We start from the raw sequence: 19,430 nt of genomic DNA, 5'->3' as shown, positions 1-19,430 counted from the left end.
TTCTATTTCTTTACGGGCCAACCCCCAGTCCTCCTGTTCCCAGCGGTCAGCCAAGAGCTCCTGACTAAATCTTGATTTATTGGTCTCCTTGCTAAAAAATCATTACGACCCTGCTTTCGTTCAGTTTCTGAAGTCTGGGTTCATTGAACGGTTTCATACAGGTTTTGTTACCTTACCCCAGGTTTCTTGGGAAGGACCCAACTTATTGTCGGCATTGGCAGATCCAGCTGCGGTAGACTCGCTACTGCAAGCGGAACTGCAGAAGGGCTTCATTATCGGCACTTTCTCAAAACCGCCCTTCAATATATACAGAGTCAGTCCGATTGGTCTAGTCAATAAAAAAAATTCCGATAAGAAAGGACTGATCTATGACTTATCGGCTCCTCACGCCTCCAACATCCCCAGTCTAAACTCATTGATTCCTTCGGAGGAATATTCAATGCATTACTCTTCCTTAGATTTAGCAATACAATTAATTTTACAGGTCGGGGCAGGTGCTTGGCTGTCAAAAGCTGATATATCTGATCCCTTCAAGTTGTTACCAATTCAGCTACATCTATGGAAGTTTTACGGTATCAAATAGAGCGACCTGTACTACTTCACCACCCGCCTCACGTTCGGATCAAAAAGCAGCCCCTGGCTGTTCGATCAGTTCGCTCAGGCCCTCCATTGGATCCTCGCAAATCATGTTCATTGCCCTAGGGTGATCCATTACCTGGAGGATTTCTTGCTAGTGGAACATCTTCATTATGTCCCTGACAGACTGGACAGCCTGCTCAGCATATTTGCAGAATTAAATGTACCAGTGGCCCCTTCAAAAGTCGAAGGCCCCTCCACGACAATCACCTTTCTATGTATTAGCTTAGATACCGGAAGGATGGAAGCTAGGCTCCCTGAGGACAAATTGGGCAGGCTTAAAGAATCCATCGCTAGACACGTGGGGTCCCAGACTATCTCTAAAGCCGAGTTGCAGTCCCTGCTGGGGACGTTTAATTTTGCCACAAAAATTATGCCACAGGGAAGGGCTTTTCTATCTAGACTCCTCTAATTGTTACCCGCTGCCTCTGATCAAAACTCTCTTATCCATCTGGATCAGGAAGCCTTGGCGGATTTTGCCATGTGGGAGGTGTTCTTATCCAGGTGGCATTTCTCTGTTTGTTCTTCAATGGAAGGAAGCCTTCCCCACGGTGTTCTCTGATGAGGCCGCATCAATCGGATTCGGAGCCATATGTGGCAGGCAATGGTTTGCGGGCGCCTGGCCCCCTCATATACTCCAGTGCCATTAGTTCCTCCCCCTTGCTGGAATCTACCCTATCGCGGCAGCGGCTCCAGTTTGGGGTAGGGAATGGGTCAACCTGCCGGTTTCCTTTGTCACCGATAATCAAACCGTGGTAGACATATTGACTAAAGGCAGGTCCAGTTCACCTAGGGTTATGCGCTTTGTCTTTCATGGCTTTCCTTGCAGTTCAACTTTCATCTCTCCTGCATGCACATTCAGGGGGTTAAAAATACTGCAGCAGACGCTGTATCCCATTAAAATTTTGCCATTTTCTTCCAGGTAATGCCAGGAGCCGAAAGGATCAGACTCACTCCCCCGACTTTCAACACATTGACAATGGACTAGATAGGTACATCTAAGCAGCTCAGTCACTTATCCGCAAGTCCCTTTCCGCCAATTCAGTCAGGAACTGTAAGACTGGGTGGAAGACCTTCAAAGTCTTTTCTCGTCTCCATCCTGGGAGGGGCACCAATAGGGTCACCTTCACCATGGCCTTTCTGGCTTATTGTCATACATAACTCCACTTATCCTACAACACCATCAGGGTATATTTGGCAGGGGTACAGCATTTTCACATGATCAAGCATCCCAGTAGTCACTCCATATTCTCGTCCCAGCCATCAAGGCCACTTTGCGAGGCATTCAAAAAAGCTCCACTAAATCTATTCCCACCAGGCAACCCATTTCCAGGGAATTATTTAGGAAATTGTCTTCCTCCCTAGATGGAAAACCTTATGGGCCATTTAATAGCACGATTCTCAAAGCTGCCCTCTACTTGAGCTTCTACAGTTTCCTAAGGCCAGGGGAGTTCACTAGCACCTCGGACCATCCCCCAGGTCCGGTGTTCAGTCAGCTTGTCCGGAAACAAGATTATTTCATCTTCCTTCTGCCAATTTCAAAAACGTCACAGGTAGGGCCCCTTGTGAAGGTAGAATACTTCCAGACAGGCAATGCTTGGTGTCCGGTAACAGTCCTTGATACATTGCTATATACCTTAGGTAGTCGAGCCCCAGGTACCCCCCTACTTCCTTTCCCGACACGCCCATTGACGTCTAACCAATTCATCAGTTACATTCGTAACCTAGCATCCGGTTTAGGGCATGATCCCAGGGTAATCTCCGGCCATTCCTTCCACATCGGAGCCGCATCTGCTGCCTCTAAGCATGGAGTTCCGGCCCACGTCATCCGCAAGATGGGACGTTGGCAGTAATCATGTTTCTCGTGTTATATTCCGCACCCCAAGGACAAAATCGCCAGAGCATTTTCCAGTTTGGTTCTGTAATTATCCTCCTTAATAAATATCACCTATTTAAATGCTTTTGCCCCCTTTATTGCCTACCCTTGCTCGTGGCTAAAGGCACACCACTAGTCACCATAGTTAGGTTAGGCAGGCAGGGCGCGCAGAGTTCCAGGGTCCGTTTACCGTAGCCAGCGCCCCATTTTTTTTTTATCTCTGTAATGTTTTTCACACTACATTGATGATTTGCTCATTATTTGGCATCTTCTTGATATAGAGCCCATACCAGAATTTTTGGACTGTTAACAATAACAATTTGAATTTGAGTTTTTCTGGCACTTGTTTTCTTAAGGCCTTCCCACTCAGCGCCATAATAGTACGGCGCAGTGGGACGTGACTTGCCGCCCGGCGCAGTACTATTACGGGGTCCGGCAGTCACTGATAGCTGGACCCATGCTGTATGCGCCAACACACATGCTGGCGCATTAACCCTTGATGTGCCGCAGTCAGCGCTGACCGCGGCACGTGCAAAGTGTGGAGAGAGAGAGCTTCCATTGGGTCCCCGTGCTGCTGTGACGGGGACCCAATGGCAGGAAATGCCTTCCTTAGGCATCGTAGCTGCATTCCGTGACAGCCTGTGAGATCCAGCCCCGTGGATCTCCCAGGCAAATAGCTGTAAGTGTATTACAGTGTGTAATACACTTACAGCCAATGCATCACAATACAGAAGTATTGTGATGCATTGTAAAGGGGATCAGACCCCCCCAAAAGTTGAAGTCCCAGAGTGGGAAAAAAATAAAGTGAAAAAAATTAAGTATTACAAAAAAAGTTTCAAGTAAAAGAAAAAAGTTACATTATTATTTTTTAAATATAGGGTAAAAAAGAAAAGTAGACATATTAGGTTACGCCGCGTCCGCATCAACCGGCTCTATTCAAATATCACATGATCTAACCCCTCAGGTGAACACCGTCAAAAAAATAAAATAAAAACGGTGCTAAAAAATAAATGGTCACCTTACAGCACTAAAAGTGAAAAACCAAGTGATCAAAAAGGCGTAGGCCCCCCAAAATAGTACCAATCTAACCGTCACCTCAACAAATTTGCCCCTACTTAAGACAATTGCCCAAAATTTTTTAAAAACTATGTCTCCCAGACTATGGAGACACTAAAACATGATTTTGTTTCAAAAATGCTTTTATTGTGTTAAATGCAAAAATAAAATAAAAAAGGAGACATATTAGGTATTGCCGCATCCTTAACAACCTGCTCTATAAAAATATCACATGACCTAACCCCTGGGTAAAAAACATTAAATAAAAACAGTGTCAAAAAGTGTAATAGCAAGCAATCAAAAAGTCATGCACACCCCAAAATCATACCAATCAAACAGTCACCTCATCCCGCAAAAAATGAGACCATACCTAAGACAATCGCCCAAATTTTTTTTTTTTAAATATGGCTCTCAGAATATGTAGATACTAAAACATGATTTTTTTGTTTAAAAAATGCTGTTATGGTATAAAACTTAAATAAATAAAAAGACAGCCGCCCAAAATGTAAAAAAAACTATGGCTTTCAGATTATGAAGACTTTATTATGTAAAACTGAAACAAACAACCAGAAAAAGTTGTCAAATTTAGTATTGTCGCATCCGTAACAACCTGCTCTATAAAAATACCACATGATCTAGACAATGGTTGCCGTGCAGTGCGGCAAAGCCGACTGACGACGAGGCATCAGTGTGGACTACTGGAGACTGGTTTGAGACCACCGGAACGAAGAGTGACACACCGTTCCAGTGAGTCAAAAACCTATCCCACATTACCAGGTCAGCCATGGCCTCTGGACCTAAACGTACCATTTCATCCTGCGCGCGGGCCTGCGGGAGCAGCGCCAAGAGCCTGGATATGAAGGACCTACCTTGGGGAATAATGCGCCTGGCAAAGTTGAGCATGCCTAACAGGGATTGCAGGTTCGCTCTGGAAGCCACTCTCTGGAAGCCACTCTCTTATCAAGCCCACCTATGCACGACCTGCCCAATCCTGTCTAACTTATCAGGTGGGAGACTCGCTTGCAAGCGCACTTTATCTAAACGTATTCCCAAAAAGGTAATGGTGGTGTCGGGGCCTTCTACTTTATGGGAAGCTATTGGCACATTAAGATCTGAGGTTGATCTGAAGCGCTGTAGGTCCTGAGGCTGCCGTGCCAGCGGCTCGATAAGAAGGAAGTCGTCCAGGTAATGGGTGACATGGCTGACCCTAAAGACATCTGACAACACCCAATGCAAAGCGCTAGCCAACTGATCAAAGAGCCACGGACTAGACTTGGACCCGAAGGTCAGTTTGCTGGCAAAGTAGTACTGCCCTTGCCACTTAATCCCATGCCACTGCCAGAGCTCTGGATGGATGGGAAGCAGTTTAAAGGTGTCTGTGATATCTGCCTTGGATAACCAGGCCCCTCTCCTGAACTTGAGTATGACCTCAATAGCCTCATCGATAGAGGCGTATCTCATGGAGAATTCGTCTGAGGGGACCAACGAATTCAGACTGGGGACTGGTAAGGAATGTGGGGCCGACAAGTCGTAAACCAACCTCTTTTTATTGGAAAACTTGCCAGTCACCACACCGACCGGGTTAACCCTCCAGCAATCGAACGGAAGCTGCTGCACTGGGCCGATCACATAATCCTTGTCTAGATCGAGTTGGATTAATTGCGTGACCGTCTCGGGATCTCTGGTAGCTGACAACAAGTTCCTGCATTCATGCGGGGCTTGAGGAAGGGCAAGCAAGCCTGTGTGGAAGCCGTACCGCAGACCGTTGAGCACAAACTTTACCCAAGCTGAGTCTGGATGTACGGCTAGGAAACAGGCGAGGAGATCCACGTTAACCACGCTTAGTCATGCGTGACTCCCCCCTCTTTGCGTGCAAGCGACGTGTGGGTGGGCCCTAAAACACAGGGTAGGGTACATAGGTGCAACAATCTGCATTGATTGTAGTGACATATTGCATAATTAAAGTTGTTGCATAAAGGTGACTTGCCAAGGTACTTCACCGGGCGACCCAACTTGTCCATGGACGCGGAAAGCCTACTAGCCGGCTGGGCGGGGAGAACGCTAGTTACGGAAGGCCCAGCTGCGCTACCGCTCTCTGAACACCAACCTGCCGTGTGGGCGTAAGAACCGCAACCAGTGCAAGTTGGAGCCTTCAAACCGGCAAAGTGACGGCAAAACAACTCGGTATCCACCCGTGACCAACCTATGACCTGCTTGCACTGAGCGAGTGTGGCCGCTGCCTTGGCCGAGAAGGAGCGGTGATAATCATAGAAGGCAGTGCCTCCATATTTGTAGCCTAGATCAACTACTTTAAACAAATACAGGTCAAACTCCTCCCTCCTAAGGGGGCTAAAGGAGCACACCACATCCCAGTAAAGGCTGAAAGCCAACACAAATTCAGCCACATTTAGTTTCCTGTTCAGCCTTGTGTCCCTAGACTTGAGCACAACAGAGACCTCTCCGCGGGATATGGTCTTGTTGTCCGGGGCTTCGTGTGCTGGCACGAGAAGAGACGCCAGATTAATGTCCTTTCCTTCCAGAATTTCCTGCCGGATATTAGCAGGTACAAAGTGGGATGGTGCTATTGTAGAAGAAAGGCTGGACCCACCCGGCACTACGGAGGCTGATGAACTGGCGATGGGCACCGTCTGCATTCCTGTATCGAACGCTGCAGGCCGGGCCTCGACAGTCTCCAGTCTAGCCTGCATATCTGACACAGATGCACCCATGACGTTGATAGCAGCATGCAGCTGCGTGAGGGAAGTCAGAATGGTACTAAGGGAAACCTCCTCTCAACTAGGAGCCATCGATTGTGCAGACAGAAGGTGGTAAAGTTCAGCCTTCCTCGCGGAGGCCGGGAACGAAATTCCCCCTTCTTGACAATTCTGCCGTCAGCTTAGGGACGGTCCACAACCTTATCAGCAACTCCGCCGACCGCACGGACTGCTGCTCCCCGCTGTCCCGAGAAGATGAGGACCCCTCCAGTAGAAATTCCTGAGACATCTCCCTACTGAAAGAAATTCAACTCAAGTAACCACACCAAGGCTAACAACTATCTACTGGCCAGACAAGGCCAGATCTGCCCAGGGGGGAAAGCCTAGCACCCGTGGCTAAGGTCCGAAGGCGCCCACGGTCGTGACCAGAAGCGCTGCCAGGTCTACCGGCCTGGCCGGGTAGGGATTCTGAAGTCAGCAGTCAGTGAGGAGGTCCAAGTCCCGTAGAGTATATGATCGTGGCCGGGTGAAGCGCTAAACTGACAACGGCACGGCTAAGGGCGTATTGTGACAGGAACCCGCTGGGAGACTGAGGGCTGACCGGACCTACCTGTGACCGTGAAGGCTGAGCTCCCAGGCCGTGGCTGACCCGTGTGTGTAAACGTGATGCCACTTTCCTGTAGATATACCCACCAAGTGCCTGTAGTCAAACGGGAGTGCAGTAGCCCCAGTAGTCGTGAGGGGACCCTACATCGAGAGTAGCGGTAACGGACCATTGCCAGTAGACGTGGTAGTATTACCTCATGAGTCTGTTGATGTGAGATGAATGCCTGCAGTCGTGGCAGGGCTATATATCGAGTCTGTAGTGGTGACAGACTAATGCCTGCAGTCACCCATGCAACTGCTCCCTAGCTAAAAACCAGCATGTCGTGGCTGCGCCCCGTACCGACCCCCTAACTTCCAACGTGTCGTGGCGGCTATGGGCGACCAGGTTACACGCCCGAGGCATAGTGGCAATCCTAATGGAGACGCGGCTGCGAACCCAGTGGGCTATTACTAAATTACTAATTATATGGCTCTACATCTGTACATGTAATCCCCCCCTTTTCCTTTTTTTTTTTTTTTTATTTAATTTTTTTTTTTCAATTACTTTATTTATTCATATCCCCTTCTTATTTATTTATTTCCCTTTACATTCAATGATCTGACGCCTGCCCCAGTGTGCCTAGAACTGGTGTTGAGAACAGAGCCCTGCTCCTGACTGCAGTACCAGACATGGCCTGTAGGTGTCGCCCTATCTTCATGCCGGAACCTGCTGGAGCGCCGAAGCCAGTGAGCCGCACTGTGAAGCTGGTGAGCGGCTAATGAGTGCGGGAATGAACTCGCCGCAGAGGGCCACAGGTGAGGGGCGACCGAGGAGGGTGTAGCGCTGCCTGGGGGACGCTGCATTTGAGTAGAAAATACGGAGCCGACATAGGTGGTCTGGGGACAGATAGCAACGGGCGGCAGCATGATATGACATACATGACGAGACGGGTGGGCAGCCCCCCGGCCTACCTATTTAAAGCAGCAATGAGCCCGACGCACCGGACCACGCGAACTAACAGAAGACACACGACTTCTCTGGAACGGATGCCAACCCACGAGCCGATCCAAAAGCATTCGAACCGACAAGTGGGGGCAGGAGAGCCAGGTTTAAATAGCTAAAGCCCCACCTCCCCTCACACAAACACGGCACTCTTAATTGCCTACCACCTGCGCTGCAGCAGAAGCCGTAGCCAAAGGAGGCAATATGGACAATCACAATACATTAGTAAGTGCCTTGTATTATTATTTTTTCTACATGACAAATACCACTTGCAGTGAGATAACCCCTTTAAATAATTTATTAACTGTGATTCTACCTACGTAGTTTATATTGTTTGTTGCACAAAATGTTCTCTTTCTGTGTGGGTTGAATCACTAGAAAAATAAAAACTCACAAAGCTGTACATATTGACTATGTGAACAAAAATCAAACAAATGCCTCTGTTGTTTCAAAACATTTCTTGAAGCAATAAAGAGAAGACTTAGTTTTATGTTTTTTTGGTATGGAAAAAGTTAAAACACCTATTAGGTGTGGAGACTGTCAGCGGCTGCTTCTCACAAGAGAAGATACCTGCTCCCAACACAAGAGCTCCTATGGGATTAAGTTGGAGAAAAAAAATCATGCATTTGTATTAATATAAACAGAGTGCCTTCATTGAGTTTAAATTTAACGTGTTCCATATTAATTGTATACCATGATTAATTTGCGGTCCACAGCACGGGCTGCAGTATGAAATGCATAGGCTGGTTCTGGGAAAGTTTTATGCTATTATGGGATTTATTTGTCTTTTATATTCCATTAAAATAAATTAAGTTTTAGAAAATTGTATCTATGTAACAGTAAGCAGAAATACACAGACAGTGAGACCTGACTGGAACTCCCACCCGCTTTCCCTGCCTACTTGCAGTGCAAGCTCTAGGTGGAATGTCCGCAACTGGTCGACATTTCCTACTTTGCTAAAGTTCAAGACATACACACACAGAGACAGAACAACACAGTTGTATGGAAATGGGTAGGAACCAAGCAGACAATACAGTACCAAATAGCAAGACAGGGGGTAGTCAAATAGACAAGCTGAAGTCTGAACCAGATCAGAAACACATTTCCAAAACACGAGACAGAGAGGGATCAAAGGCAAGCCAATGTCAATAATAGAAGCAATCCAAATGCACACAGAACCAGAATCGGGAGAACAGCAAGGGAGTCAATGACTATCACTCTATTAGGGCTCATGCACACAAAGGTATTTACTTTCCGCTTCCGTAAAAAAATTTTTTGCTCTATCTTTTTGCGGAATGGACGGATCGCGGACCCATTCAAGTGAATGGCTGGCCCACGGTGGGTTCACGTGCATTGCGGACTGCAATTTGCGGTCCACAGCACGGGCACGGGCTGCAGATGGTCGTGTGAACAAGCCCTTATTGTCTGCAAATCACGGTCCAAGGCCCCATTCAAGTCAATGGGTCCTCAAAAAATATGGAATGCACACGGAACACATCCGTATGTCATCTATATTTAATCCGTATTTTGCAGATCCATACTGTAGAAATGCTATGCCCAGCCCATACTGCTCATGTGCTTGGTGATTAATAAGTTACTGTTTCTGTTTCCAATACGCAAAAAACAGATCGCATACAGAAACCATATGTTTTGTTGAATAACAGAACGGAAGAGGACTTAAATAAAAAAATAACTCAGATACGGAACAACGGATCTGTGAAAAACGGACAGCAAAACAACATGAGGCCGTGTGCATGAGGCTAGTATACTAGCACGCAGGAATAGATCAGCTGAGCATTCAGCCCACTGCTAGTATCCTCCAGCACACGCCCGCTGTGGGGAGAAAGAGCATTGCATCCTGCAGCTAATGATGCGGTTGCGTCACCATGGGGCGTGGCCTAGCAGAGTGCAGTCGGGCCAAAGCAGGAGATCTCACCGCTAGAGCCTGGACAGGTAAGTTTGTGACAATCTACTTCCTCTTTTCTCATGTGCTCTTTTGAGTCGAGGCAAGGCATACATACTGTATATGCTTTTGTCACCATTTTTTTACGGCGGTACATGGAGGTAAGAATCTCAGAGAAATAAAGTTGTGGCATTTTCCAGCGCACACTACATGATAGAAGGATTTAGTGCATCTAGTAATGTAGAAGGACATTGCTAAATTTTATAAGAAAGTCTAGATAACCATATCTTACCAGGCAAACATCAGAATTATAGTGCACTTCCTCATTTGTGGTGTTCTGACCAGATCCATGCATGTAGGATTTGTAATTTCCTCATCTGCAACTGTTATCTAAAGGAAAATAAAGATAGAAAATTTTCATGTTACCACAATTCATGACTATGAAATATAGAAAAATCTTGTAAACTTAGTAGCTCATGAACAATTTGTGGTAGGCGTGAAAACAGATAGCAAGACTCACAAGAGAATGTAGCTCCCTTTTTCTAAAACCATTCATGAAATTCCCTTTGCTTATTGACCATCAGTCAGCTAAAGGAAACCTATCAGGATATTTATGCTGCCTGCTCTGAGGACAGTGCGCAGTAAGTGCATGCAAATTGATTTGATCCTTGTGTTTTTTCCTGTAGTGAGCACAGGCATTCTGGCTTAACTCGCCATTTAATAGGTGCAGAGCAATGCCAGCACTGTAATGCAGATGTCCAATGTCGTCATGAGATGCAGGCTTCCTTTGCCCTCCATTTTTGCAGCAAACCTGAACTTTACTGAACAATATTTAAATGTTGGTCACTCACAAGAAGGCAAATGCTTTTTAAAATCAAACATTCACACAGTTACAGTCTTACAGTTGATATTAACTCTAAATGAGGGCATGTAACAGCATGTACAGTCTCTCATATGAGGGAAAATAGCTTAGTGGTTACACTCACAAAGAAGATAGCATGCTTGGTAGTTGCAGTCTTTTAAACTATATACAGTAAGTCTATAGACGTCCAGGGGCAATGTTCAACCTATAGGACTCAAGAGTCTTAGCTCAGGGTCTCCTATCTAGTTGCAGGATGTCACACTTCCTCAGGGCATTGCTTCTCAAGTGTTCCCAGGGCCTGATGCACAGATCAGGGTGTTGTCTTCTCTTTGACCTGGTGGCACTAACCTTACTGCCTTTTCCTCCGACGGAGACAGTGCTTACCTGGCATGAAGGTAGGAAGAGAGACTTCCTCCTTTCCCATGCTCATTGTCACTTGTTTCAGTGGCTAGGCCTGCTCTGCAGCTGTCATCTCAGCCATTTCACCTCATTGTAACTGTGTGTCATTTGCAGCTGTCTTTGGTGGCACACATGCAGAGAGGGAGACTCTCCACCCAGACATGCTGTGGGCTGAGTAATTGCCAGGGGGTGCAGAGGTAGCAGTCACTAGTGGGCCCAGGAGTCTGAGGGGGCCCAAAGAACCTTGTGCCACATAAGAAGACACACAAAGCCTTGGGGGAGGAGGGCCCAAGCTGAACTCTTGCACCGGGGCCCATGAGCCTTTAGCTATGCCCTTGGTGACTGCAGCCACTGTGACCACTGTTCCATCTCCCTAGCCAGGAACTCACTTCTGGCCTATACTATGGACCTTTGTTTTCACGCGATTTGTGAGGCTTCTCGTCACTTTCGCCACATACATGCTGGAATGACATTTACAGGAAGGAGACTCCCTTTTTGTCTGCACGGTCTGGTCCGTAGTGATCAGGCCTTTGTTTAATGCTCACCCTCTGGAAGGTGATGTAAACACACCACAACGCTCATGCAGCACTGACTGTATTGCCATCCTGTCCAGAACTAACAAGCTCCTCCCTTTACAGTTTTACCATAGATTGGTAGCTGTAAAGTGGGATATCAATTATAAATGCAGTGCTCCAAATTACTAATATACACCAGAGAGAAGGAACCACATTTTAAGTTTATTAGGGGTTAATAGGTGAACTTTATTTATGTCAGCCGTGTTTCAACAAGCACATTGCAGCATATCACAACGTTTTGGACAAAGTCCTTCTTCAGGTGTGACTGAAGCATATGGTATCATGGGGATGAAACACGTGATTTTAAATTCTAAATTACTAAAATATTTGTAGATTTTATGTTTGCTTACATGCTCTTTTGCATGGATGGGATACCTCCCATATTTCCATAGAGTCTTATCCTGCTCCTACAAAGTGCTCTTGTTAATTTATTCTGCAGAGATCATGTGTAAACAGACGATCCCACCTAAGTGCAGCGAGGTCTCCCTAACACCAGCATTTGGGTATTCAACGTTGACATAATGTATTACAGTGAATGCACGTGTTCAGCAGTGTAAAGTAATGATGAGGAATACAGAACCTTTACAAAATGATGTATTTTTTCCTAGGGAGAATGCTGAAAGGGTGAAAAGACTAAGATTGAGATGGACTTACTTTTCTAGGTTGCTAACATAAAAGGATGAGATTGACAAGGAGATAAACTTTTCTGCATTTGCTTTGTAGAAACACAAATAACCTAAGCTCCCATTGATCTTTCTTGGCAGATTTGAAAGGCAATGCATTCCCTTAATTGTAGAAGAATGCTACACTGGCTGAAAGAACTGTCACTTAATGCCAATGAGTCATTGGAGGAGCTTTAAAAACTGAGCCTTTATTCAGCTTAACTTTGCAGGCATGCTTCAGATCTATTGCAATGCAGGATAAAGTCACATAGCATCCAGATGAAAGAAGTTTAGTCAAAGGAAGCAACAGTGTGAATCTTAATGTGATGAAAGTAACAAATTGACTGTAAATTAATGACTGTGAAGTCAACAGCAAATTTAGCAACTTGAAATGGTGTAGTAGAAACACAAGCAAGTAAAAACATTCAACGTTTTTTCAATTGACAGAATTTAAAAATAATAATGTCATGCTAATTAACTGCTTCTGCCACAAATGGAAGACCTCAATGTATTTAGCAATTCCACAACACATCCAAAATGCATCACGTTTTCAGTGTTTTGCTATATTGTTTAAAAGGGTTATCCAGTCAGCAATTTGAAAAATAAAATAAAAAGTGTCAGATTGGCACAAAAAAAAAAAAAAGAAATGACTATTAAGCAATCAAGCAACCTTTTCCTGACACAGCTACTTTACATTTTTTCATTTTTATTTTTTACTTCTAGATGACATAACGTTTTTATTTTTCTGTTCACATAGCCAAATTAGGGCTTGTTTTTATTTTATTTTTTGCTTTTAATATTCCATATAATGTAGTGGAAAGCTAGAAAAAAATCCAAATGGGATGGAATCATGGCCATGTTACTGTCATTCTGTGGGTTAGTATGATTACAGCTTTGCATTGCCATATTCTGACATCTGCAAGGCTATTTTCACACCTCCGGTGTAAAACTCCAGAACGCTGTTCTGGCAAGCATGCAGTGGTTTGTGCCTGGCCGACTCTCCGCTTGTCTGCCAGAACAGCATATGGTTATCTGCTGTACCCCCATTGTACTTATAAATGGGGCTGGTGTGCATTCTGTTTGTATCTGGCGGCGCCAGACCCGGAGGATTATGGCAGGCTGTTCTCTGCTGGACAAACCTGTCGGAATTCACTACTGAGAGATGAAAGTAGCCTACCTTTTTAATATTTACATCTATGGAGCCATGTGAAGGCTCATTTTTTTGTGGGGCTTTTATTGGTACCATTTTGGAGTATTATACATTTTTGATCACTTTGATGATTTGACCATTTAGATTTTTTCCCATTATGCCATTAACCAAATGATATAAATACCATATTTTTCACCCTATAAGACGCACTTTTTACCCTTAAAACTGGAGGAAGAATGTCAGTGCGTCTTATGGAGTGAATACTAATGAGTGCTTTCATTATTGAAACTCTCATTACTAGTATAGCAGGACTAGGGAACATTGCGGATCTGAGCTGATGTCTAATTAACATTGTGGATCTGAGCTGAGGTCTGATTGGGGGTCTGATTAACATTAGGAGTCCTAGCTGAGGTCTGATTAATATTGGATTTCTTATCTGAGGCCTGATGAAAAATATTTTGTTTCTTATTTTCCTCCTCTAAAACCTAAAGTAGGTAAGTCTTATGTACAGGTGTGCCTTTTAGGGTGGAAAATACAGTACTTTTATATTTACATTTTGGGACAAAGTGATACCAATTATCTTTTCTATATTATTTATTTAGATTTATTTGTAAAATAGGAAAAGGGGGTAATACATTTTTTAAAATTATTTTTGTTTGTTTTTTTACAAACTTTTTAAAGTTTATTTTTAGTGCCCCTAGGAGACTTCATTAGATCACTTATAACAGAGAATAAACCTTTGAATGGAGGGAAGGGGTTTGGGTGCCATTTCAGTATTTGCCTCAGGCAGCATGAAGGCTATGTGCTTCCCTGTCCCTGGCCACAAAGACTTGAGAGTAGGGGCACTGCAGGAAATGTAGTATTCCATGGCAGATATTCAGATTAATAGTCATTCATGTAATACAAGGAACAGCTATCCATTCTGGCTCATAGAGGAGGATCCCATGCAGGAGACTCCCCACTATGATGTCCATATGCCCTTTTAAGTTCAAATGGAAACTGGCCATATAACTGGATATTAGTCGACATATGTTCTTGATCATATTTTCTGATCTTGTCTCTGTGACAGAAGTTAAAGAGTAACTAAACTTTTGTATACATTTTTGTTAACCTGTCCCTAATGCAACACTTTTTGTAATATAGTTTATCAATGTTTTTTGAATTTTTATTACACTTTTCCCTTCCTAAAGCGCATGTTTCACAGTACGCTTAAAATCTACTTTTCTGTACACCGCTGACTGCTCAGAGGTTACATAGTTAATGCGGTTGAAAAAAGACATAAGTCCATCAAGTTTAACCAAGGAATAGATGGGGATGCGAATCCCAGAAGGAAGTGAGACTCAGATTTCTGCACGTTTTCATAAGCATTAATGTAATTTACTTTTAAGAATTCATCTAGGCCCTTTTTAAAACTGTCCGCTGTTCCTGCTGTGACCACGTCCTGAGGAAGTCTATTCCACAGATTCACATTTCTTACAGTAAAGAAGTTTTGACACTTCTGGAGACTGAACTTTTCCTTCTCCAGTCGGAGGCAGTGCCCCCTTGTCTTTTGAGGGCATTTGACATGGAACAGTTTTTCACCATATTTTTTGTATAGCCCATTTATATATTTGTATAGGTTAATTATGTCTCCCTTAGACGTCTCTTCTCAAGACTAAATAAATTAAATTATTTTAATCTTTCTTCATAACTAAGACCCTACATGCCCCTTATCAGTTTAGTCGCTCTCCTCTGTACTTTTTCCAGCTGCAGAGCGTCCTTTCTATGGACTGGTGCCCAGAACTGAACTGCATATTCCAGATGAGGCCGCACCAATGCCCTGTAAAGTGGTAATGTTACATCCCAGCCCCGTGAGTCCATGTCTAGTTTAATGCATGACAATATCCTGCTAGCCTTAGAAGCAGCTGATTGACATTGTATGCTGTTATTTAATCTACCATCTGCAAGGACACCCAAATCCTTCTCTATAAGTGACTTTCCCAGTGCTACATCATCTAGGACATATGATGCACACAGATTATTACTACCAAGATGCATAACTTCACATTTATCCACATTGAACCTCAATTGCCAAGTTGATGCCCAATCACTCAGAGTGTTCATGTCAGCTTGTATTTTATGGACATCTTCCATAGACTGGACAGTACTACACAGCTTAGTGTCATCTGCAAAAATAGAAATGGTGCTATTAAACCCAACCTCAATATCATTAATAAATACATTAAATAATAGAGGACCAAGCACTGAACCTTGGGGTACACCACTTATAACCGGGACCATTCTGAATAGGAATCATTGACCGCAACTCTCTGGACTCAGTCCTTCAACCAGTTTTCAATCCAATTACAAGCCTGTAGATGTTACTTATCAGCTTGGGATTCCTGGTCCTCTTGGTGCTGTGAACGGGACTTCGATCCATTTACGGCACCTGTGACCGCCATATTGAATTTTCTGTCACATTTGTTCTCTTTGGGCCGCTCCTATCGTTCTCTCAACGTGGTGCGCTCCGCTATTTCGGCGGCGCACGTTCCCTCTCTTGGTATCCCAATCGGTAGGGATCCACTTGTTTGCCGTTTACTTAGGGGTATAAGGTTGCAGAGACCTCCGGGCCCCAGATATTCTCGTCTCTGGGATGTGGCCTTGGTTCTTCAGTTTCTGAGAGATTGGCCGACTAATACCTCCCTCTCTCTAAGACAGCTGTCGGCCAAGTTGACCTTGTTACTTTGCCTCGTTTCCTTTCGTCGAGTTTCGGACGTACGGGCTTTCGACGTCGACGCCTTTTCGGTCTCTCCGGAGGGAGTTACCTTTCGGGTGTCTAGACGTACCAAGTCCAACTCTACGTCAGTCTTTTATCCCTTCTTTGCCTCAGAACCGCAACTTTGTGTCGTTTCTACCCTTACTCGGTACGTTGAGGTCACTTCCGCGCTTCGAACTTCTGCCTCGGGACAGCTTTTGGTGTCCTACGTTCGGCCTCACGTTCCCGTCTCAACTACTACACTCGCCAGGTGGATACGGTGGCTTCTGTCTCTGGCGGGCGTGGACCCCTGTTTTGGGGCACATTCAGTTCGTGGGGCGGCTGCTTCCTCGGCCTTCTCGGCAGGCGCTTCTCTGACAGACATCCTACATTCGGCGGACTGGTCGAGGGAGTCTACCTTCAGGACATTCTACTTTCGTCCAAGCACGGGGGCGGCTATGTGTCTTGTGAATCAGCGTTAAAAAATGCAAAATACGAAGCCTCCTGTCATGTGGTAAAATTGAAGATTATGCTAGCGCTAGTGTATCTTAATTTTAGTAATGACAGGAGGCGAGTATTTTCCCACCTCTTTCCCACCCTTGGTAAGTGTTCGTGGGTAAGTATATGGTTTCATTCCCTTTTGCGTTTTAGCAGCCAAGATCCTTTTAAGTGATGTCATTTACTGTCATTTTATGTGGGTCATGCCTGCATGCAGGTTCAGTTTCGGTTCCTAACCCATTTCATATTGTTTTTCAGTATAAATGCTTGAAGTTTCCGGTCCAACTTCAGGGAGTTTCTTCGTGTCGATCGGACTTCGTCTCACGGAGATCTGAATGCGGACAGAAGGTCTTTTGATTCCGGTTACAGTTCATTCCGGATTTTCTTCATGCCTTACAGTTACAGGACAAGGAGTTCGTTCGGTGGTTCGTGGTTAAAGAGACATTGACTTTAGTTTATCCAGTTTTTTCTGATGTCGCATGCGAAAGAGGAGGAGGAGTCTCACGGCTCAGAATATATTACCTCCTATTGCATTTTGATTGGTTACTGTTTTATCTGTTTCTTTACTGCTATGTGGAGTAAGTAAAGAGAGTTTAATGCAAAATACTCGCCTCCTGTCATTACTAAAATTAAGATTATAAGTACACTAGCGCTAGCATAATCTTCAATTGTTGGAACTTTTGTATGGAGTGGTTCTCTCCACAGAACATACTGGTTCTGTCTCTCTACTGATCCGAGTAGTGACTTTCAACTTGCTCTCGTAGGTGTCTAGACCTTTATCTGCTGTATTGGTTGCAAAGCTAGTTCTCTTGCACGTCTTATATCTCTTACAGGCCTTTCTTCTAAGGATTTTAAGACATAAGATGATGTTACTGGATTACATGCTATCCGTGCTTCCTTATTAATGAACTCAGAGAACTCTTCAAAACTTGGAAAGTCCTTACCTAGATCTATCTGTTCAGTCACATAGTGATTCCATCTAGAAGCTACTTCTTCAGGTTAGCTTAGTTAGCATCCTGTGGTTTTCTAGATAATCGTTCAGTACTTCTAGTTCTCATACATGTGGGATGGCATTGCTGCATGCTTGCAGGAAGTCACAATACTTTTAGAGTTTGAAGTGTTCTTTAGGACCTATTTTAGGCCAGTTATTCAGTTTCTCTGTAAAGGCTCTTTGTACTAAGAAAGGATGACCATATCTTGCATTCAATTTTTCCCAAGCTTGCTTGTAGGCTTCTTTGTCTTTTCTATAGAAGTTACCTTCAAGAACTTCCTTGGCTTCTCCACCAACATATCTCTGAAGGTAGAATAACTTGTCAACTGGACTGAAGCAATGATGCTCAATGATCATTTCAAAGCTTGCCTTCCACTCTATGAACTTCAGCAGGTCTCCTGAAAATACAGTAGGTTCCAGAATAGGAAGTCTAGTGAGGACTGTTCTCATTGGTCTTGCTGGGACAATGGTTATAACATTCTCCTGACAGTTGCAGTGACATCTAGGAATAGAATCATCCAGTTCTATTTTAGCACTTAGCTCTGAAATAGGTGAGTCCCTTTCTTTATCTTTTCTGGTAGAGATAGAGAGTAAATTCACACACCTTTTTCCTAACACTGGACTAGGCCTCTCTTTGTCTTTCTGTGCAGGGATGGAAGGATAATGACTTATTTCCTCACTAAGTGCTGGAGATTTCCGTCCATTCTCTTGGGAGTATGTAGGAAAGTAGGAGTCTGCCTCTTCACTTAGTACAGATTTGAACCTATGACTACTCTGACTCATATCCTCCTTGTTTACTCTGAGTCTGGCTTCTATGATCTTAACTTCTTTCTGCATTTCCAGACTTTTCTTCTGTTGGCACTGTGCTTCCATTTCAGCTTCCATCTGATGGCGCTGTGCATCCATTTTAGCTTCCTTTTCAGCCATCAGGTGGAGCTGTGCCTCGATGGCAGCTTCCATTTCAATTTCTGCTCTCTTGACAGCAAGTTGTTCAGCTAATTCCTTTATTTTGGCTGAAGTATTTGTGGATTCTGATATATAGGTGGCTCTTCTGCTAGCGAAGGAATATCAAGTGCCTCTCCGTCCCCCATGTGCCAGTATCATAGTGCCAAACCCCCCCATGTGCCAGTATCAGGTGCCAACCCCCCCTCACCCCATGTGCCAGTATCAAGTGCCTCCCGCTCCCCCATGTGGCAGTAACAGTCGGGTATTTAAAAATAAAAAAAAACACATACTAACCTCCATGTCAGCGACGCGATGCAGGCCTCTTCTGGCCTGTATGTCCATATATGGAGTCAGTGCTTGTGTATTCTAATTTAGCCTGTATTTCAGAAAAGTTTCTGCTGGGACTCGAACCCACGACCTTCTGTATCAGAGGCGAGGCACTTAACTACACAGCTATAAGAGCTGTACAGCCACTAATTGGAAAAAATATGAGACTTCTACTGTAGACTTGTTTATAGCTTTGATAGCTAGTGTACATCCATACACATGACAGCTGCCTCAGCCCACTCAGCCTGCTATATCTCTATATATGATAGCTGCCCCAGCACACCCAGCTCTGCTACATCTATACACATGACAGCTGCCCCAGCATACCCAGCTCTACTACATCTATACACATGACAGCTGCCCCAGCACACTCAGCTCTGCTATATCTCTATATATCTATCTACTGCATAGTAATACTTAGAGATATATAGATATAGCATAGCTGAGTGTGCAGGGGCAGTTGTCATGTGTATAGATGTAGCAGAGCTTAGTGTGCTGGGGCAGTTGTCATATA

The 19,430-nt window shown here is 44.5% G+C and overlaps 1 protein-coding gene across 4 annotated transcripts in view; it reads right to left on the bottom strand.

The window, feature by feature from the left end:
• Positions 1-19,430, bottom strand: part of SLC22A3 (solute carrier family 22 member 3) — a 330,912-nt gene that overhangs the window by 124,550 nt on the left and 186,932 nt on the right. For all 4 annotated transcript variants that reach the window (XM_044290225.1, XM_044290223.1, XM_044290224.1 and 1 more), the window contains one exon: positions 10,066-10,163. In XM_044290225.1, coding sequence (XP_044146160.1) covers positions 10,066-10,163 — 98 coding nt within the window. The remainder of the gene's footprint in view (positions 1-10,065; positions 10,164-19,430) is intronic.

Source organism: Bufo gargarizans, chromosome 4 (assembly GCF_014858855.1).
Source record: "Bufo gargarizans isolate SCDJY-AF-19 chromosome 4, ASM1485885v1, whole genome shotgun sequence".
In the NCBI taxonomy this organism is placed as follows: Eukaryota; Metazoa; Chordata; class Amphibia; order Anura; family Bufonidae; genus Bufo; species Bufo gargarizans.
Note: the sequence above shows the minus strand (reverse complement) of the source record. Positions and strands in the feature narration are given on the sequence as shown.